Source organism: Crocodylus siamensis, chromosome 2 (assembly GCF_052110815.1).
Source record: "Crocodylus siamensis isolate JL-2025a chromosome 2, ASM5211081v1, whole genome shotgun sequence".
In the NCBI taxonomy this organism is placed as follows: Eukaryota; Metazoa; Chordata; order Crocodylia; family Crocodylidae; genus Crocodylus; species Crocodylus siamensis.
The window spans coordinates 51,395,792-51,418,243 of record NC_143396.1 but is presented as its reverse complement, the minus strand read 5'-3'; the positions used below and the strand labels follow the sequence as shown (position 1 = coordinate 51,418,243).

The following is a 22,452-nucleotide window of genomic DNA, read 5'->3' as shown; positions in this document are numbered from 1 at the left end:
GCAGGTTGCCCTAACCAGCAATTTCTAGCATCGGGGCAGAGGAGTGGGGGTTGCAGTTTAAGCGGGGGGATATCTGCCATCACCTGACTGGGAGAAAAACCCCGGAGGCCTTTATTTATCTGTCACCTGGTGGAACCTGCTCCCAGCCTGGCTGACCCCGCAGGGCTTCTGCTGGATGGGATCAGCGCGGAGCGTCGGAGGGATCCGGGCGCTGGCGGAAGGCAGCAGCGCCCCCGCCCCCCTTTCCCCTTTAAGTGCCAGCTGTTTGCAAAGTTGCAGCCGCTTCTCGGGCTTGACGTCAGCGCGGCTTCCCCGAGCCGCGGGGCTGGGGCAGAGCAGCGGCGGCGGCGGCGGCGGCGGCGGCGGCGCGCGGATGAAGCCCGGGGGCCGCGCCGCTGCGCGCTAGCGGGGCTCCGCCTGCCGCCGCCGCCGCCGCCGGGGAAGGAGGGAGGCGGGCGCGGGCGGGCGGGCGGGAGGGAGGCTGCCCGCCCCGTCCCCGTCCCCGTCCCCGTCCCGCCATGGGGCAGTGAGAGGCGCTGCGGGCCGGGACCATGGCTCTGAAGGACGCGGGCGGCGGCGGCGGCGGCGCCGGCCCCATCCTGCCCATCAGCGACATGGTGTCGGCGGCGGCGGCGCCCGGCTCGCCCTTCCCCGAGGTGGTGGAGCTGAACGTGGGCGGGCAGGTGTACGTGACCAAGCACTCCACGCTGCTGAGCGTGCCGGACAGCACCCTGGCCAGCATGTTCGCGCCGGGCCGCGGCGGCGCGGCGGGCCGGGACCTGCCGAGGGACAGCCGCGCGCGCTTCTTCATCGACCGCGACGGCTTCCTCTTCAGGTACGTGCTGGATTACCTGCGCGACAAGCAGCTGGCGCTGCCCGAGCACTTCCCGGAGAAGGAGCGGCTGCTGCGCGAGGCCGAGTACTTCCAGCTGGCCGAGCTGGTCAAGCTGCTGGCGCCCAAGGTGGCCAAGCAGAGCTCGCTCAACGACGAGGGCTGCCAGAGCGACCTGGAGGACAGCGCCTCGCAGGGCAGCGGCGACCCGCGGCAGGCGGCGGCGCGGGACAAGCGCTCCGGTTTCCTCACCGTGGGCTACCGCGGCTCGGCCACGGCGCTGCGGGACAACCAGGCGGACGCCAAGTTCCGGCGCGTGGCCCGCATCATGGTGTGCGGCCGCATCGCGCTGGCCAAGGAGGTCTTCGGCGACACGCTCAACGAGAGCCGCGACCCCGACCGCCCGCCCGACAAGTACACGGCGCGCTTCTACCTCAAGTTCACCTACCTGGAGCAGGCCTTCGACCGCCTCTCCGAGGCCGGCTTCCACATGGTGGCCTGCAACTCCAGCGGCGCCGCCGCCTTCGTGCCGCACTACCGCGACGACAAGATCTGGAGCAGCTACACCGAGTACATCTTCTTCCGTGAGTCCCGCGCCGGCCCCCGGCCCCCGGCCCCGGGCTTTGCGCCGTGTTGGCAAGCTGCGGAGCCCGGGATCAAACCCATGGCAGCCTCCCGGCGAGCCGCGCGCCGCTCAAGGGTGCCCCGCCGTGCCGGCAGCGCCGGGCGCCCGCAGGCTGCGCGCAGACCCCGCCAGCCCCTCCTGACCTGTTGGGCTCAGGTCCATGCAGCAGGAGAAGGGCTCCAGTATTTGGTTGGTTGTTTTTTGTCCTGAAAAAACAGAGCGCAGACTAAAGAGCTGGCGTCTTCCGAGGTGCCTCGAGCGGGGTGGGGGGCTTGAGTCTAAAAAAATGAGAAGATATGCCTCCCCACAAAGTCTTGGCACTCTTGTTCTAGGTAGAAACAGAGCTAGGGGGGCACCCGAGGTCTTTCCTTCCTTTGACCTGCTCCTTTTTTCCCACTTTGCTGGGACACAGGGAAGGAATCACTCAGTGGGCTCCTCTGAAGTGCCCCCCCCCCAGCCCAAGCCACCCCAAGTGCGGTGCTGCGGTTGACGGAGGTTGAATCTCTTCTGCTTCTACTTTGCTGGGACCAGACGCTGTTGCCTTGCTGAGCAGCCCCGTCTCCCCTCCGTGCCCATGCTCGTGCCCATCGCTGCTTTCTCCAGCCGTGCGAATAGTGGCTTGCTTTAAATGAAGCGGGGAGGGGGGGTGTTACTTTATTTATATATTTAATTACATATTTATCCCCCCCCCGGTGCAAAAGGCTGGCTGTGCTAAGTGCAAGGAGAAGGGTGGGCTCAGGAGCTCGCCGGTTTCAGGACCCTGGAGAGGGAGGGTCTCGCTGTCTGCCCCACTCCCCTGCAGACTCCTTCTAGCTCCGCGGTGCTTTGGGAAGCTCTGCCCCACACCTCAGAAAGCCTCGTCGTCTCCCGTCTCACGCTGCCAGCCCCCAGCTTTGCCTTTCTCTGTCTCTAAGGTGTGCGTGTGTTTGGAGAGGGGGGTGGTGGATAATGTCTCCTGGCTTTGAGCGTTTCAGCGGTTTGGCTCAAGCGAAGCTTAAAACGCCAGGCTCAAAGCAGACAAGGGCTTCCAGTTTTGCTCGCTGCATTTCTTCCCGGTCTCATGAACTACAAAGTCAACAGGCTCCATCCAGCCACATGCGTTCAGTGCAGGATAGAGCAGAACAGCGACGAGAGCATCAACTTCCCCGCGAGTGTGTGAGAGCGCCTGTCTCTTATCAGGAGCCCATTACTCCTTTCTAGTTTGCTGTGCCTCTCTCTGCTAACTTCAGGCAGCTTGCAGGTGGCAGCATCAACTGTAGATGGAAGTTAGACTGCACAGGGCTAAGGGCAGTGACAAGAGAGCAAGTTGGGCTAATGAAAAAACAGCTGGATTAAAAAAAATGTTTGGCAAAGATTTTTCTTTCAAAGACACGGGGAGCTTTAAAACTTTAAAAAAAATTATGTTTGGAGGGTTGAGTTAAAGCCGGTGGAAGAGATGATCGTTGTTTCCCCTGCGTTTGTGGGCTTCACGCTTTTTGGGGTTGGGGAGGGGTAGCAAGGAGGGAATGGTTTAGTAAAATGTCTGCTTCTGTAGATATATACTAAAACATCTGCCTCTGTGGATAGGTGTAGGCGCAACCACTACTAACTTCGTCAGGAGTAGGATTGAGTAGAAGCAATGTGTCTTGGGGTAGGCGGCTGTAGCTGGAGATGATATTTAATAGAGTATATAGCAACCACTGAAGTCTCTCACAGGGGAAAACAAGAATTTACTCTGTGATGGAAGTGGTGGGCACCATTGTATATAGCATTATATATCTTTTGATGTGATAATTAGCTGTATAACGGCATGTATTTAAAAAAAAATCAGTCATGAAATCTATAAAACTATGGTGCCTTTAGCTTGGGAAATATAAATGCAGAGAGGTAGCAGCCTTTCATTTTACTTTTCTGGACTGAGTTTGTAAATTATACTTTCTGGGTGCATTTGGTGCAGGAAGTATAAATAGGTTTTTCCAAAATATTAGAAAGTCCTGATTTTTGTTACTAAGACTGCTAAGGATATTCAAAGATCTGCCTCTCCCCCTCCATAAATAGTTTCCCAAATAGGCAATAATAATTAGTTTTGTCTGTTTGATGTTCATGTTTTGCTTTTAATTTGTTATGGCAATTGTATTACTACATAGAACAGTGCACCATTTGAAATCATTAGTTCAAATTAATCATTAGTTCAAAATATTCCAGAGAGTAATTCTATTTATTACATGATTTTTGTTTTTAATTGATGAAAAATAATTTCTGCAGTTTTTCCAGTTTGTTTAGTTTGTGCATTTGACAATACTTTGGGGTTTTTCCTGCAGGCTTTTTCCTGCAATTAGTTTTCCTGTTGCTTGTGGGGGTCTCTTTTACACAGTCTGAAGGAGTAAGAAAATTGGGAGAGTGACAGTCAGTGAAACTACTTTTAAAAATATGTTCTTGTGACTGGATAAATTTAATATTTATAGATCTTTTTACCAACTAATATATTTTAATGGGATAGTTTGCCTGGTTACCTTGCTTTAAAATTGTAAAGGGAAGTTTGCATTTGGCCTCTTCACAGGTGTACAGTGGGAGAGGTGGCTATCCCCTGTACCCCTGCCTTTGTAACCTGTACCATGATCAGAGCGGCTGCTCAAGGTTTATGTCTCTGCTGACACCTAGACTTTAAAAAATGAGCAAGAAACCGGTAATGTCCTTGTCCCAAGCCTTCACACACCAGTAGAAGTGGCTGGGCTCAGAGACAAATGGGCACTTTACAAGAGTGGCATAACAGTCACAAAGCTCTTTGCATAACTACAGGAGGAACAGTCTATGGTGCAAGGCTAATGTTTCCGAGAACTCTCTCCCAGCAGCTATAGATTACCTACTATTGGCCTTTGTCCTAAAAGAGTTGAGCCCTGAATAAATATAAGTGCTTTTAGTCCATATCAGAGTGTTGTGCTATACAAGTAAGACACCTAATTTTGTTACACTTTCATTTAGTTATGACTTGTAGACATGTTGCTCTCAGATTTAACATCTTCAAAGAAGGACAATATTTAGTGCCGCATAGAGGGGGAGGATCACCTCCCTGGACCTGCTCGAGATGCATCTGTGGATGCATGATAGGGGTACGATTGGCCTTCTTGACTGCCTCCCCACACTGCCGGCCCATGTTCATCGTGGAGTCAATGACGACTCCAAGATCCTTTTCCGTCTCCGTGCTGGCAAGAGGAGAGTTCCCCAACCTGTAAGTGTGGTGCCGGTTCTTCCTCCCCATGTGCAACACCTTGCACTTATCAGTGTTAAACCCCATCCTATTCTCATCCGCCCACCGTTGCAACCTGTCAAGGTCAGCTTGTAGCCTATTGCACCCTTCTAGTGCACCCACATCCCCCCACATCTTAGTGTCATCAGCAAACTTGAACAGGGTGCTTTCTACCCCCTCATCCAAGTCACTGATGAAGATGTTGAACAGTGCAGGCCCGAGGACCGAGCCCTGCGGAACCCCACTGCCCACATCCTTCCAGGTCGAGAAGAACCCATCCACTACCACCCTCTGGGTGCGGCCCTCCAACCAGTTGGCGACCCATTTGACCGTGTGGGCATCGACACCACAGTCTCTCAGCTTTTTGATGAGGACAGGGTGAGAGACAGTGTCGAAAGCCTTCCGGAAGTCCAAAAAGACTACATCCACAGCAACCCCTGCGTCTAATGATTTGGTGACCTGATCGTAAAAGGCCACCAGGTTGGTCTGACAAGACCTGCCACTGATAAACCCATGTTGGTTGCCCCTGAGCATGCATTCCCCCGCAAGGCCCTCCTGGATGTGTGCCAGGATAATTTTTTCAAAGAGCTTACCCGGGATTGAGGTCAGACTAACTGGCCTGTAATTTCCCGGGTCCTCTTTTTTTCCCTTTTTGAAGATAGGGACCACATTGGCCCTCTTCCAGTCCTCCGGCACCTCGCCAGAGCACCACGAGTGCTCATAGAGCCGTGCCAGGGGTCCCGCAATGACCTCAGCCAGTTCCTGTAGAACCCTAGGGTGAAGATCGTCCGGACCAGCGGACTTGAACACGTCCAGCTTCTCCAGAAGTACCCTAACTAACTCCTCGCTAACCCTTGGCCCAGGCGTGTCTCTCTCGGGGCCCGAGGGGGGCCCAGCAGGGAGGTGGCTGAACTGGTCCCTACTTAGGAAGACAGAGGCAAAGAAATCGTTAAATATGTTAGCTTTGTCATCTGGCGTGATGACTAAGTTGCCCATCGTGTCCTGCAGGGGCCCCACATTACCCGGGACCCTCTTTTTACCCCCTATGTATTTGAAGAAGGACTTCTTATTGTCCTTAATCCGGGAAGCTAGTCCTATCTCCAACTCTGCCTTGGCCCTCCTGACTGCCCCCCTACATCCTCGGGCGACTATAACATAGTCCTTCTTGGCGATGACCCCATCTCTCCATTGGGTATATGCCTCCCTTTTAGCAAGGAGACATTCCCGGATGCTCTTAGTGAGCCATGGGGGTTTATGTGCCCTCCTGCTCCCTTTGACCCTTGTTGGGATTACCTCCCTTTGGGCATGGAGGATCGTCTCCTTAAGGAGCAACCACTCACCTTCGACATCTGATTCCCTTCCCCTCTGGGTCCTCAGCGCTTCCCCAACTATCCTCCTTAGCTTGTTGAAGTCAGCCCTCCTAAAGTCTAGGGCTGTTGCCTTGCTGCAGCCCTTTGCCACACCAGTACTTGGATGCTACTTGTATGTAAGTAATCTCACAGTATTATCTCTTTGAAGGTAATTCCTAAGGCCTTGTAAATGCCTCTTTTTAAAAAAAAGAGAGGTAGATTGCATATTAATCCACTAGTTGCACAAGAAACATACTGTTCACCAGCTTCCTTCGGACCAAAGCCTGGTGTTGGATACATGTATTATATTCCTATTGGGAGCTACTGATGCAAGTTTGGGTGCAGAATTAGCCTTTAAGCTGTGATTTATACAGTATACTTGAAGGTGTCAGTTCCACCAGCTGACAAACTTGCTGTGTAATCTCTAATATTGCTGTTTGAAATCTCTGGTTACTAGATTTTTTAAAACAAGAATTAGTTTCATAGTTTGCTAAAAAATTAATTCACTTTGCTCTGTGTTATTGAAGTTATGGATTACTTTTTCATAACTGGGCTGACTTCTTTGGATTCAAGATCCAAATTTACTTAATACTGCTCACTCTGAGTTTATGTTTAAGTCAGTGGCAATATGTCCATATCTCTTGTAAATATCAGGTTCTTTGCCCCCAGTGGTGTTTAAGCTATTAAAGTATGTATTGATTATTTCATTTACCTACATATGTGCTACATAGTTTGTATTTACATTTAACATATGGCTTAGCTCTGAAAAGGATTCTACTATAAAAATTACAAACTGTGTCTATTTGGTGATTTAAAAATGTATGTGGGCAGTATTTATTTGTTTATGTTGGCGCTGCAAAAAGTATACAGCATTATTTATTTCCTGATACCTAAGATGGAAACCCCACCTGCATTTAAACTTGGAAGTTGCCTACCCTCTCAGGATGACATCAGGGTGATTCAGCTTGGCAAATATAATAATGAATGTTCATTGAGTTTGGGAAGAGAGAGAAAAAGGCCCCTCAATAACTGTTTTCCTGCAGTGTGCTTGAAGTTGTCATCCAAATATGTGGATTAATTGAGTATTTGTGCATAATATGATGGCCATTGCCCTAATTCTAATCTCATCCTAAAAAATGAGATTTCCATCCTAAATATGGAAAGAACTGGTTAGAATTACTACTCTTTAGTTCAAATGGTTGCAACAAACTCAGGGCAGACATCCTTCTGCTAGGTGGTTACTTTCTGTGAAAGGGTACAATATATTTTTTACCTCTGTTTGACTCCTGTGTGGTTCACTTTGTCTCTTGCTGTTGTTGCATAATATAGGATCACCTGCACTTACTATTACTGTACATTCTTTTGGAAAACATAATTGGTCTTAATGGTTCTCACATTTAACATCTGCTACTCAATCTGACTTATGGGTGTTGAAAGTGTGGCACTCAGCTGGAAGCTTTCTCTTCTGAGTTGACATGTTTATTGTACGAGGGATGCAGAACTGCCACATGAGAAACTTGGAAACCTTTTCTGTTTTGACATTCTTGTTTTATGTGTAATATTTTTTTCTGTTTTCTTCTTCCCTATTTTTGTTTGTAACAAATGACCATGGATTTATGCTGCTTATTTTTCACCTGAAGTCATAGCTCTCTGTGAGATTATTTTGGTTGCTGTGGAAATTGTCACAAAAAAGCACTAATGACTTCATAATCAGCAGGGAACAAGCAGCAGGAAAAAAATGATTTTTTAAGAAATAAATAAATAGTGCATTTTCATAAAAAAAAATCCTTTTTATTTAATAGAGAAGAAGAAAAACAGAAATTGACCTGTTAAAGGGGGTAAAAAAATTGCTACAAATTCCAAAGTGTCAGCTGCTCTTTAAGTGCTAAATCTATCCTATGCCCTACTTGAGTAGCTGAAGATCAGCAAAGATCTTCAGACTCCTTCTCTCAGGCCACAGAGTTACGTCAAAGCCAGTCTCTGAACAAAAGGTTAAAAGAGCCTGTTTGGACTATCTCTAACCTGGCTTTTGTTCTGCTGTCAGGGAAACCACCATGTTCCTAAGCAGTGAAGGCTAGATTTGGATGGGCCAGTTTATACAATATCCTCGTGTTGTTCGTTTCCTCAAAAGAAAAATGATTTTCTGTTGAACAGTGTAGAGTAACATTTTGCCTGGGAACATACAGGACTGTCACTTGCAAATCAAGGGAAGTGATTCTTCCATTCTATTCAGCATTCTACTGCAACCAGTTTTGGGCCCCACACTTCAAGATGGATGTGGACAGTTTGGAAAGTGTCTAGCGCAGAGCAACAAAAGTGATTAGAGGCCTAAGAGGCAAGACTTATGAAGAACAGCTGAAAGAACAAAGGTTATTTAGCCTGAGGAAGAGAAGACTGAGGAGGGGATTTAATAAGAATCTTCAAATTCCTGAAGGGTGATTACAAAGAAGACGGAGATGAGCTTTTCTCTATGGCTATAGAGGGCAGGACTAGGAGCAATGGCCTCATGCTTCACTAGGGGAAATTTTAGATTGGAAGAACTTTCTGATTACGAGGTTGTTCAAACATTGGAGCAGGCTGTCTAGAGAAGCTGTGGAATCTCCATGTCTGTAAGTTTTCAAGAGTAGGTAAGACATACTTGGCTGAGATGGTTTAGTCACAGATGCTCCTGCCCCGATCTGGGGGCTGCACTAGATGATCTTGTGAGGTCCCCTCCAGCCATACTTTCCTATGATCCTATGAGGTCAGAGCTGAGATTGCTGGTTTTTGATGGTTCTAACTACTTTGCCTGCCTGTGTCTCCAGTTCATACACTATACTTGATCTGAGCCTCAGTATGGAAAAATTCATATTCTGATGTAGGCATGTTGTTTCTATTGGGATTGTTGTGCAAGAACTTTTCAAAAGTATGTGAGGCTGAACTCAGTTTTATTAGTCCTATAGGTCTTAGAAAGTGAAAACAAAGCAATTACAGGAGAGTGAAAAAACAAAGTTCATTTTTGTAAAATTGTTTTTAGCCTATATATCCTTCCTAGTTACAGAATAAGCAATGATGATTTTTTATCTGTAGAAATTGGTGTCAGTCAGCTTCCAGTTACTTGTTTTTGACCTATCTGTGGCATTTCATGAAAAACTTTATCTTCTTTCATACATTTGGTCAGATTATTTTTGGGAGCAGCATTTTAGTGGAACAGTGTTCACCTTTCCACTGCAGAATACCGGTAAACCCTCATGTGTTATCACTTCTACAAGGACATTGGATATACAGGATATATCCACGCAGACATAATTTCTATATTAGTAAGTATCTCATGTGTCTACCAAAGGGAAAAATAAATTCACATTGTTTCCCTTCTGCATTCCTATCAAACGACAACCTTTCTATTCTATCTTTAAAACTTTGCAGATTTTTATGGGACAATTTTACATTTCTTCCCACAATATGCTCATACCAGAAGCAAAGAGGAGATGGGAGAAGATTTTGAGGAAACTATTCAGTCTTTGGGGGCCTGGCTAGCTACTAGCATAACTACAGACACTTTCAGGACAGCTCTAATTTAGATTTGGTGGCAATGAGCCTATTGGCTAGGGTCCAGCAAATCCTTTTCTTATTATTTCTTGAGAACTTACTTTATGGGAAATCTGTGGAGAGAGAGATTAGCACCATTCTTGTGCTTCTACATCACTTGGGACTCCCTCATACTAAGAGAGTTTCTCGGAGTCATTTCTATAAGGCTTACAGTATCTTTTTCACCCCTGGAGACTTACCAAGAATCTGATGTCTTTTGTTTGAAAGAAATAATACATTTTCCATGAATTAAAAAAACCCAGCTGATTACAATTCTTAAAAACTGGCTTTTGGGGCATTCAAAATACTCGGCAATGAATTATAAAATCACTGTAATAAAGCTTCCTTGTGAAAGGAATAGTGTGGTATTGTTTTAAAAGATACTGTATATAAACAAAGTGAGATGGAATATTTCCTTCTTTGAATTATTTTTAAATAAGTACCTACCAAAAGCATATACATATATGCTCCTCCATCTATTTTTCTAGCTTGATAGACACAAAAAGAGATAGTTGATCTTATTACTGATGATATGCAAAATGTCACATCAATTCACTGGACTAGGACTGGGCCTATAATACATGTCTGCATGCATTGACATACAATAGTTATCCATTCAGTTTTCATGCTTTTAGCAGTTTCATAGACATGTATTATTTAGTGTTGATGTTTAAAACTGCGTTTCATCATTATTGCTGCAAACAAGAGGAAGGTCAAGGAATGTGTAGGTCCCTTACTGAATGGGAGAGTCAACCTACTGACAAATGGGGAAAAGGCTGTACCACTCAATGCCTTTTTTACCTCAGTCTTCACAGGCAAGGTCTCAGACTACTGCATTGGGTGGCACAGTCTGGGGAGAAGGTGAGCAGCCCACAGTGATGAAAGAACAGGTTAGGGACTATTTAGAAAAGCTGGATGTGTAGAAGTCTGTGGTGCTGGATGCACTGCATCTGAGAGTGCTGAAGGAGTTGTCTGATGTCATTGCAGAGCCACTGGCCATCCCAGATGATTGGAAAACAGCATATATAGTGCCCATAGTTAAGAAAGGGGAAAAGGAGGACCCAGGGAAGTATAGACCAGTCACCCTCACCTCAGTCCCTGGAAAAATCATGAAGCAGGTCCTCAAGGAATCCATTTCTAAGAACTTGGAGGAGAAGGAAGTAATCAGGAACAGTCAGCATGGATTCACCAAGAATAAGTCATACCTGACCAAACTGACTGTCTTCTATTATGAGATAAGTGGCTCTGTGGATGTGGAAAAAGCAATGATATGATATACCTTGACTTTAGCAAGGCTTCCCACAGAATTCTTGCAAGCAAACTCAGGAAGTATGGATTGGATAAATTGACTGTAAGGTGGATAGAAAACTGGCTAGATAACGTGGCTCAATGGGTAGTAGTCAATGGCTCAAGGTCTAGTTGGCAACTAGTATCTAATGGAGCACTCCTGAGCCCACTCCGGGGACTAGTTTTGCTCAATATCTTGACCTAAAAAAATTGGATGATTGGGCCAAAAGGTAACTCATGAGGTTCAACAAGGACAAGTACAAAGTCCTGCACTTAGGACAGAATGAACTCGCTACCAGCAAAAGCTCTGCAGAAAAGGATCTGGAGGTTACAGTTGACAATAAGCTTAATAAAATTCAACCGTGTGCCCTTGTTGCCAAGAAGGGTAACAGCATACTGGGCTGCATTAGTAGAAGTATTGCCAGCAGATTGAGAGAAGTAATTATCCCCCCCTATTGTCCACTGGTGAGGCCACATCTGGAGTACAGTGTTCAGTTTTCCACCCCCACTATAGAAAGGAGGTGGACACATTGGAGAGAGTCCATCAAAGAGAAACAAAAATGGTTTGCGGGGCTTGGGCATATAACTTCTGAAGAAAGGCTGAGGGAACTGGGCTAATTTACTCTACAGAAGAGAAACCTGAGGGGGAATTTAATATCAGCCTTCAAGTACTTGAAGAGTGTTTCCAAAGAGGATGGAGCTGGACTCAGTGGTGGCAGATTACAGCACAAGGAACAATGGTTTCAAATTGCAGAAAGGGAGGCTTAGGTTGGATATTAGGGGGAAAAAAAAAAACTTTGTCACTAATAGGGTAGTGAAACACTGGAACAGGCTACCCAGTGAGGTGGTGGAATCTCCATCTTTGGAGGTTTTCAAGACCCAGCTTGCCAAAGCCCTGGCTGGGATGATCTAGAGCAGAGGGTTGAACTAGATGACATCCTAAGATCCCTTCCAACCCTAATTTTCTATTATTCTATGGCAAACCATATCACCTACATTCTTGCAAAACAAGCTTGTGTACTAATACTTTGTTGAATCTAATTTTTAATGACTAAATGTTGCCATTAGGAGACTATTGCCTAGCATAATAGAACTTTAATTTTTTCATGTCTTGATTTCATTCTTATACTTTGTGATAATGGGAGTTTAAGAGAGGTTCAAATCAATCTGATTATAAGAAAAAAAAGATATGGGTCAGCAGGAACAGAAATGCCTGGTAGGAAAAGAAAGATACCAGCTTAGGTCCCCATTGCACCTCAGGAACAACAATTTCCAGGACATCTTCCTTCTCTTTGGGAGACGCATTGAGTCATATGCCATTTTGCCCCTCTGGCACCTCCTAGTCATATCAGTTATGGAAGAATGATTTCACTCTAGAATTTCAATCTAGGTGGCCAGAGAAACCCATGCTAGCAGAACCAAGGGCAAAATCAGCCTTAGCAGATAATACAGCATGCTACATTTTTAATATACATTCTCTCTACTTACTGGTTGAATAATTGCTCTCACCCATTCCCACCTCCTTACAAATTGTGTGTGAATACCAAAAACTACATGTACATGGCTACAAATACACTATTTAGTCATGGAAAATCTCTTCCTGGGTAAGAGATAGACAACCAATAGTCTTAGTTTTTCCCATGTTATCCATTTATTCCGTAAAAGAAGTACTCCTTTGATAGTCTTTGCTCCCACAAAGTCTACTGTTCCTTCTCATTCACAGAAGACCAATACAGAGACTACAGTAGTGCTTTGGGTTTAGGAGGCAATAACATGGCAATTCCAAACAATAAAAAACTGTTTATATACATGCAAAGGGGGTGAGGGGGCAACCAAGTTAGCTTAACTCACTTTCACCTCTTTTTTTGTCCAGACATTTGCATGTTTGTGCCATGGGTAGTCTGAGCTACCACCCTGTTTTGGGACTTTTGGATGCTACTGGAATATAAATAATAAAAGATACAGAGATCCTAATAAGTGTACTTTTAGAAGGATAAAGTGTTCTGATACCACAGTACTGAGCTCACTGAAAAATTCTAGATAGCTAGAATATTACTGTACCGCATCTTGACTATTCCTTTGGAATGACTGTAACAGGAAAATTAGTTTTATTCAAATTAGGAGTGGTTAGAAAAGCTCTTTTGTGAGCGTGCTGAGGCTTCTCTCTTTTAAAAGGGGGTTATATGATGTGGCATCTCGAATATCAGACACTGGACTTGCGGATTCAGGTGATCCCTTACAGTCCTGTTTCCTTTTGGCAGCTGTGTAGGATCACCATTTTTGATGTGTCTGACTTTTTCTCTGTTGACTATTTAAGAAGCTTGTGAACCCAACTTCATTTCTGTAGTTCACTGTCTTGGGACCAGGAACCTAGTTTGTGTGCATTGCAGAGCTTATTTTGAAAGACTCTAAGGTTTCTTTCTGGATTTTGCCCATTGTACCTATGTTTATACAGGAGGAAAAAGTGATCTAGGCAAATATAGGTCCATTACTCTGACATCAGTAGTATGCATGGCTTGGGAAAATATAAACAAAAATTAAGGTATGAAATCTTGGGATTGATCAGTAATTTCCATAGCAAATTCAGTGCTATAAAATATAAACTGAAGGACATGGGTGTATTAGTTAAAAACAAGATGGTTATAAGCTACCAATATGATACAACCATAAAATAAGTGACTAAGTGACTATGGGTGTTTTTACATGTGCTCCAGGAGTGTGTGTATGTTGAGGGAGTGGGGGGGAGGCATTGGGCATTAATTAGAGCAGCTCCGAGAGCCAGTCTAATTAAAGCTCCCACAGCATCTCCTGCATCAGCGTCCCCTTGAATGAGCCTTGGTTAAAGCACTCCCACTACCATTTTGAAGCATGGGGACACTGATGTACAATGCCTGGAGGCTTCTGGAGCATGCTAATTACCATGTTCCAGAAGCCAGACTCAGTTAGTCAAGTCTGCTGCAATGTGCATCGGACCAGCCTCCCCACACATCTACTGGCACCCTAGGAAAGGTATTTCCAGTAAAAATGGGGAAATTAATAATGCCATTGTATAGGCCATGGTGATAGGTCATCTCACAGTATAAAACTCTGATCACCCATATTCTGGAAAGATTAATTCAAATTCAGACAGGTCAGAGAAGGTTGATTAGGATTACCAAAGGAATGGAGATCCTATTTTATGCAAAGGGATTGGCTGGTTTAATAAGAGAAAGCTCAAGGTATGTGTCACCACAGAAGATCTATTTAAAGCAAAAGACAACAGAACAAGAACAAATAGGTATAAACTTACCATGAATAATTTAGTCTGGAAATTAGGAGATATTTCCTAACCATTAGAGGAGTGAGAGTCTCAAATAGGAGTAATGGGGACAAAAAATCCTGACTACTTTTAGGTTTGATAAATGTATGAAAGGGATTAGGTAACATTGTACCTGAAATAGCAGAGTATTGAACTCAGCAGTCAATAAGATCATTTCCAGCCCTGTGTTCCTATGAAATAGTGGGCATGTCTACATGAGATGTTTACTGTGGAGTAGATTAATTTGCTCTGCAGTAAACATTGAACGTTTATACCTGCACCTTTATTAGACTGGAGTAAACTAATTAATAGGGCTGTGTGAAGCTTCGGGTGCTGATTTGATTCAGAGGAAATTCAGCCTGATTTGCTGGCCAACTCCCTAAATCCAAATTGAATTAGGAGACCAATTTAAAGGTCAGAATCAATTCAAAGCTCTCTGAATCGATTTGGAAAAGATTGAGAGAGCTTCAGAGATTTGGGCAGTCCCCATTTACTGCCACAGGGAGGTGCAGCTGGACTCCATACTGGTAAGTAGGGGGCTGGGGAGGGGGAGCTGGAGACCCCTGCCATGCCCCATACCCTGCCTGCTCCCCCAGCCCCCCTAAGCACCCTTGACCCTTGCCTGCTTTCCCAGCTCCCCACTATGGCTGCCCCAGCTGGCTCCAGCTCCTGGCTCTTTAAAAAAAAGCCCTCACTCACTGGCGGCTGCCGGGCAGGGAGTGGGTGATTCCCACTGCTCTCCACTACCCCACACTATGTGGGGGGCCCTGCCATGAGCTCCCCAACACCCACCTACACTCCCAGCCACCCCTCATGGCTGCCCCACCTGGCCCCAGCTTCCGGCTGTTTGAAAAAAAAAAAGCCCTGCATTCACCGGCTACTGCAATGGTCTTGGGGTTTCTGGGGACTCATGGCAGAGCCCTCCCAGACAGTGTGGGGCAGTGGGGGGTGGCAGGGATTGCCCCTCCTCCCCCACCTGGCAGAAACCAGTGAGTGGGGACTCTTTTTTTTTTTAAATGGGAGCTGGGACAGGGCAGGGCAGCCCAAGGTGGGGGGGCTGGGACAGCTGGCAGGGGTTCAGGGGGCTCGTGGTAGAGCTCCCCATGCAGTGGGGCAGCAGGGATCACCTTCTCCCCCCCTCCCAGCCTTGCAGCAACTGGTGAGTGGGTTTTTTTTCTTTTTTTTTTAAAGAGGTGGGAGCTGGGGCCAGGTGGGCAGCCATTGATGGGGCTGGGAGAGTGGGCAGGGGATGGGGCCAATTCGGAGATTCGACCAATTCAGCTGATTTGATCCGGGACAGCGATTCAAATCACTGAATCAAATTACTGTTCCCCAAATTGGCCAAATCCAAAATGAATACTACCCGCTTCACACAGGCCTACTAATTAACTCTGTGCTAACGCTGTACTATTTTACAAGTACTATCCTGCTGCTGAGTATTTTACTCTGGAACTTTGCATATGTAGATGCTCCCTGAGCTGGTTGGGGCACAAGGGTGTTTCAGTGCAGGGGCTGCCTGCTGGCTAGCCCTACACTGGAGCATCCTCATGCCCCAACCAGCCCCTCTACACATTGAGCCAGGGGGATGGCAGGCTGGGACAGTTCCAACCTGACTCAACATGCTGTGGTCCCAGGCACATGTTCAAATGGTGTGCGTGTGTATGTGTGTATGTGTTTGTGTGTGTAATGTGTTCGTGTGTGTGTGTGTATATATATATATAGTGTGTGTGTGTATATATATATTTATATTATAAATTATATTTTATTACATTATATTATTCTATATATATATATGTTTGAGGTATGTGTGTGTATGTGTATATAAAATAAATATTATTTATAATTATAATTGGTGCTGTCAGTTAATCATGGTTAATGCATGTGATTAACACGTTAATCAGTGTTTTGTGAGTTTTTTTAATGCATTAATTGTGCACATGGTTTTGGAGCCTGCACCTAGGCTCCCACTGCTGCCTCTGGGCCACCCAGCAGGGCAGTAGTAGCAGCCTAGGCATGGGCTTCAAGTTGCTGCAGGAGCAGGGGGAGAGGCATGCACAGACACACACACACACATACATACACACATATCCAGCTGCAGCCTGCACATGGCTAGGAACTCAGCCCAGTGGCATGTGGAGCAGCACCCAGCAGGTAAGTCTGTGAGGGAGAAGGGGCACGGGGGAGGGAAGGTTGTGGGGGCAGATTGTGGCCCCCATGGTGAGGGAGGGAGTGGGGCAGGGGCTGAGGTGAATCGGGACCTGGCACTGGAGCAGGTTGTGGGATGGGGGGGCATGTGCCCTCCATATTTCTGCATGGGGCAGAACCAGGCTTTGGGCTGGGGGTCTGTGACAGAGCAGCTTTAATGCTCCATCACTTTAAGGGCTGGAACAGGCAGCTGCCAGGTGGCTGATGAGGGCAGCCATTTTGGGAGCTCTGTTATAACAACAGAGCAGAGAAGTTTGGGAAGGGGAGCCCTGGGAGGAACATTGCCAGGTAGAGCTCCTGCTCCAGGAACACTTTGGACATAAGGGCAGGAGCTATGGGGATGGTTGGAGGGTCCTGGTGCTGCGCATGACCTAAGTCTGCACCCTGTCAGGGATGGGTGGCCTAGTGGGTCTGCTCGTGGTGGGAAAGCCCCCAAGAAATGCCAAGCCAGTTACCACCCTGGTGAAAGGTGAGCCTTTGCCCCAGGAGCTGCATACTGGCTGTTCCGCATGTCCCCTGCCCACCTGGCAGCAGGAGGCAAATGGTGTTGAGTGGCTCCCAGGGCAATGGCAGCAGAGCCCCGAACCCACAGTGCACAGCCCATCTCTGCTCTGCACACAAATCAGGAGGTACATGCCTCCCATGCCCCTCCTGGTGGTGCACGCAGAAGTGGGAGCTACATTCCCCCCCACACCTGGGCTGTGGCTCTGTCCCACACCCTTCCTCAGGCCCCATTCACCCCAGCCCCTGCCCCTGTCCCACTCCCTCCCTCAACATGGGGGCTTCAATCTGCCCCCCCTTCCCATGTCCATTCCCCTTCACAAACATACCTGCTGGGCACTGTGTGTGTGTGTGTGTGTGTGTGTGTGTGTGTGTGTGTGTGTAAGCTTGTGCACACATATGCCCCCCCCTCCCAAGCCACAGCCCTGCTCCGCCCCAGCTCTGCTGCTGTCTCTCATTCTTTACCCACAGTACCCCGCACCCTGCCAGAGCATGCAGGACCCCCCCTCCCTGGGCTCCAAACCCCGCTCACACACCCACAGCCCCCCACACCTTCACAAATTCCCACACACACCCCATTCCCATCCCCTAACTATACAAAGTACTTGCAGAATTTTGCATAATTCAAGGTTTTCTCCCCATAGTTCTGAGTTTTTAGGTGCGCAATTAAAAATTGCAATTAATTACACCTAAGTCTTTTTAATCACGCAACTAATTGCGATCAACTTTTTAAATTGTTTGACAGCCCTATTTTGTTTGACGATTGCACCCTTCAGTGAATCTCATGAGCCCGTGCAAGGGGGCCCAGTCCACAGTTTGGGAAATACTGGTGTACCTGGACTTCAGTAAGGCTTTTGCTAAAGTTCCGTGTCCCCGCTCTCATACGAAACCTGGAGAAATGTGGATTAGATATAATTACAAGGAGACACAACTGTAGTATCAGTAACCACAAGCAAGGAGTAATTATAAATGGATCAATGCCAGAATAGGGAGAGGTTTCAAGTGGGGTTTCACAGGGGTCTGTCCTGGGTCTGCTACTGCTTAACAGATTTATTAATTATTTGAATGCTAGAATATAGAGCTTTCTGAAATCTGCAAATGTGCAGATGATATGAACCTGGGATGGATTGCAAACACATTGGAAAATAGGAGAACAATTCAGAAGGATCCTGATAGATTGGAAAACTAGGTTAGAGGCAACGAATTCTGTTCAATGCAGACAGATGCAAGGTACATTTAAGGATGAATAATCAAAAGCACAAACACAGAGAGAGAACTGGTTGAGTGGTAGCATTGCTGAGCAGAACCTTGGGGTTTTGGTGGAAAGGGTGAGGAAACTAGGTGTGTTTAGGTTGCAAAAAAGACAACTGGAGTTGTGGTGGGGAACAATGTGATGGCAGTTTTCAAATATCTGAAAGACAGCCATAAAAAGAGGGTACACAACTTTTCTCCTTTGCTGCAGAGGGCAGGACATGAAGCAATGGTTTCAAAAGTAAATTTAGACAAGATATCAGGAAAAAATTCTTTACTGTGGAATAGACTGCTAGGAGAAGCTGTAGAATCTCCTTCATTGAAGGTTTTCAAGAAGATATTGGATGAGTAATAGGGATAATTTAGGAATAGCGTTCCTGCATTCATGCAAAGGGTTGGGCCAGGTGATCCTTGAGGTCCTGTCCAACCCTATGATTCAATAAAAAATAATAAAAATGTCAGATGAGCTTTAGTGTTCACAAGTGCAAAGTAATGCACCTGGGGGAAAAAAACCTCAACTATGGGTACACTTTAATGGGTAACTAGCTGTTATAACTTAGGAAAGAGACCTAGGAGTCATTGTAGATCGTTCTCTAAAAGCATCAGCTCAATGTGTAGTAGGAACCAAAAAGCTAGTGTAATATTGGACATCATTAAGAAGGGTATAGAATCCCCCCCCCCAAAAAACCAAACAAACAGCCAACCAACCAACCAACCAACCAATCCAACAAAACAACAACAACAAACCCAACAAAAAAGCAGAAGCATTATCATGCCATCATACAAATTCATGGTGTATCCACATCTTGAATACTGGGTGCAGTTCTGGTCTCTGCATCTCAAAACCATGTAATAGAACTAGACAAGGTACAGAGAAGGGCAGCCAATATGATCAGGGCCATGGAGAAGTTGCCATACCAGGAGAAACCAAAAAGGCTTGAACTTCTCAGTTTGGAAAGGAAAAGGCTGAGAGGGGATATAGTTTCATAGTTTCATAGTAGCTAGAGTCGGAAGGGACCTAGGTAGATCATCTAGTCCGACCCCCTGCCTTGGCAGGAAAGAGCACCGGGGTCAGATGACCCCGGCAAGGTGCTCATCTAACTTCCTTTTAAAAATCCCCAGGCTAGGAGCCTGCACCACTTCCCCTGGAAGCCGGTTCCAGGCCCTAGCCGCCCTGACTGTGAAGTAGCGCCTCCTAATATCTAATCTAAACCTACCCTCCGCCAGCTTGTGACCGTTATTCCCAGTCACTCCTGGCAGCACACGGGGGAACAGGGACTCCCCCAATACCTGCTGATCCCCCCTGACCAGTTTGTAGCAGGCCACAAGGTCCCCCCTTAACCTTCTCTTGTGGAGGCTAAACAGGTTCAGGTCCCGTAGCCTATCCTCATAAGGCCTGCCCTGCTGACCCCTGATCATACGAGTGGCCCTCCTCTGGACTCTTTCCATATCGTCCACGTCCCTCTTGAAGTGTGGCGCCCAGAACTGGACGCAGTACTCCAGCTGCGGCCTGACCAGTGCCGCATAGAGGGGGAGGATCACCTCCCTGGACCTGCTCGAGATGCATCTGTGGATGCATGACAGGGTACGGTTGGCCTTCTTGACTGCCTCCCCACACTGCTGGCCCATGTTCATCATGGAGTCAATGACGACTCCAAGATCCTTTTCCGTCTCCGTGCTGGCAAGAGGGGAGTTCCCCAACCTGTAAGTGTGGTGCCGGTTCTTCCTCCCCATGTGCAACACTTTGCACTTATCAGTGTTAAACCCCATCCTATTCTCATCCGCCCACCGTTGCAACCTGTCAAGGTCAGCTTGTAGCCTATTGCACCCTTCTAGTGCACCCACATCCCCCCACATCTTAGTGTCATCAGCAAACTTGAACAGGGTGCTTTCTACCCCCTCATCCAAGTCACTGATGAAGATGTTGAACAGTGCGGGCCCGAGGACCGAGCCCTGCGGAACCCCACTGCCCACGTCCTTCCAGGTCGAGAAGAACCCATCCACTACCACCCTCTGGGTGTGGCCCTCCAACCAGTTAGCGACCCATTTGACTGTGTGGGCATCGACACCACAGTCTCCCAGCTTTTTGATGAAGACAGGGTGAGAGACAGTGTCGAAAGCCTTCCGGAAGTCCAGAAAGACTACATCCACAGCAACCCCTGCGTCTAATGATTTGGTGACCTGATCGTAAAAGGCCACCAGGTTGGTCTGACAAGACCTGCCACTGATGAACCCATGTTGGTTGCCCCTGAGCATGCATTCCCCCGCAAGGCCCTCCTGGATGTGTGCCAGGAGAATTTTTTCAAAGAGCTTACCCGGGATTGAGGTAAGACTAACTGGCCTGTAATTTCCCGGGTCCTCTTTTTTTCCCTTTTTGAAGATAGGGACCACATTGGCCCTCTTCCAGTTCTCCGGCACCTCACCAGAGCACCACGAGTGCTCATAGAGCCACGCCAGGGGTCCCGCAATGACCTCGGCCAGTTCCTGTAGAACCCTAGGGTGAAGATCGTCCGGACCAGCGCACTTGAACACGTCCAGCCTCTCCAGAAGTACCCTAATTAACTCCTCGCTAACCCCTGGCCCAGGCGTGTCTCTCCCGGGGCCCGAGGGGGGCCCAGCAGGGAGGTGGCTGAACTGGTCCCTACTTAGGAAGACAGAGGCAAAGAAATCGTTAAATATGTTAGCTTTGTCATCTGGCATGACGACTAAGTTGCCCATCGTGTCCTGCAGGGGCCCCACATTACCCGGGACCCTCTTTTTACCCCCTTTGTATTTGAAGAAGGACTTCTTATTGTCCTTAAAGAAGGACTTCTTATTGTCCTTAATGATGGTCTATAAAATTATGAAGAACCAAGTGAACAGGGATAAGTCCCAGAATACTAGAACTAGGGGGCACCTACCAAAATTAGTAGGAGACAAATTTAAAACTAACAAGAGAAAGTGCTTGTTATATGCTCTATGCAGTTAGCTTGTGGAATTCATTTTAGTAGAGGCAGATAGCATAGCCAGGTTCAGAAAGGGACTAGACAGATTCATGGATGATATTCTGTTAATAGCCGTTGAACACAGTGGTTGGAGGTGTTTCCTCTGCCATCTTCAAAACCAGTAATGGCGAGTGTTACCCTTGCATGTAAGGGGGGTGCAAGAACAGCAGCCTCTGCCCCTGCTTGCCTAGCTACCACCACTACCATAGCTGGTCCAGACCCTTATGTTGCTGCTGCTGCCTCCTAGGATACAAATGCTGGTGGTCATGACCATGATAATTAGGCCACTTTTGCTTTTGCTTGTTAATTTTTACTAAGAAATTAGATTTAGCCATCATTCCTCTCTGCTGGAATCACAACTTATATCTTCCAATTCAGCTTTCTTTGCTAATATCACCAAGGTCACTCAAGCTCACTGTGCTTCAGAGAAAACAAGAAAAAATTAAAGATTTCAGTTATTTATAAGATAGAAGATGAAATGTGGAAAAATGATCAACTGGTCAGCATTTGGTACAGTGCTGATGTTGAAAACATACTTTTTTTGACATGCAAGGTTTTTTTTATAGAGTTCTGAAAGGAGGTTTCGTTCTCTGATCCAGTTCTCTTTTTGTTGTATGGTTTACAAAAAAAAAATCAATCAATAGTTGCCATTATAACTGTAGTATTACTGTCACTCTGAAAAATGAATGTGCCTAAATGTATATAAACTATGAGATTTATCAAGAAAAAGCAATTTCTTAGAACTACTTAATTAAAAGTATTTATTTCTTATGAGGGTGATAAGTATGCAGAAATTCAATTTGTGCTCAATTAATATGTAGAAAAGCACTATCCAAGTTAATAAGATCCACAAGGAAAAACAGAAGTGTGAAGCAAAGTTTTATTTTCTGCTTGGTTATAATTGTTTAAAAAGCTGCTACATAAAACAAAATGTAAATGATAATAGACTGGAAGGAACAATAAAGGAATATTCCGTCCCAAACTAGAAATGGAACCTGGTCCCAAAGGGAGCTTTATGTCTCCTCTGGCTGGCACATCAGTCTGTAAATTACAATCTTGAAACGTTAGTAACAGTTTCAAACCACCTTTTGACTTTACTGTTACCACATATCGGGAAATATTGCTGGACATCAAGTACTAGATTCACAAAAGGTCATAGGCACTACAATACTGAGCATTTCACCATGTAACTTGTAGATATCACACTACCTAACAAAAGTTATAGCCCAGAGTTAGGCATCTAAGGTGCATCCCAACGACCGTGCATGTGAGTCTGTGGTAAGGCGCCACAAACCGCATGTGGTGCATGTGCACTCTTTAGCCACAC

At 46.5% G+C, this 22,452-nt stretch overlaps 1 protein-coding gene across 1 annotated transcript in view; it reads left to right on the top strand.

Moving 5' to 3' along the window:
• The first annotated feature begins 510 nt into the window (after positions 1 to 510).
• Positions 511 to 22,452, top strand: part of KCTD8 (potassium channel tetramerization domain containing 8) — a 175,480-nt gene continuing 153,538 nt past the window's right edge. The window contains exon 1 of the mRNA XM_090035861.1: positions 511 to 1,416. Within this exon, the coding sequence (XP_089891987.1) occupies positions 552 to 1,416 (865 nt within the window). The 5' untranslated portion in view covers positions 511 to 551. The remainder of the gene's footprint in view (positions 1,417 to 22,452) is intronic.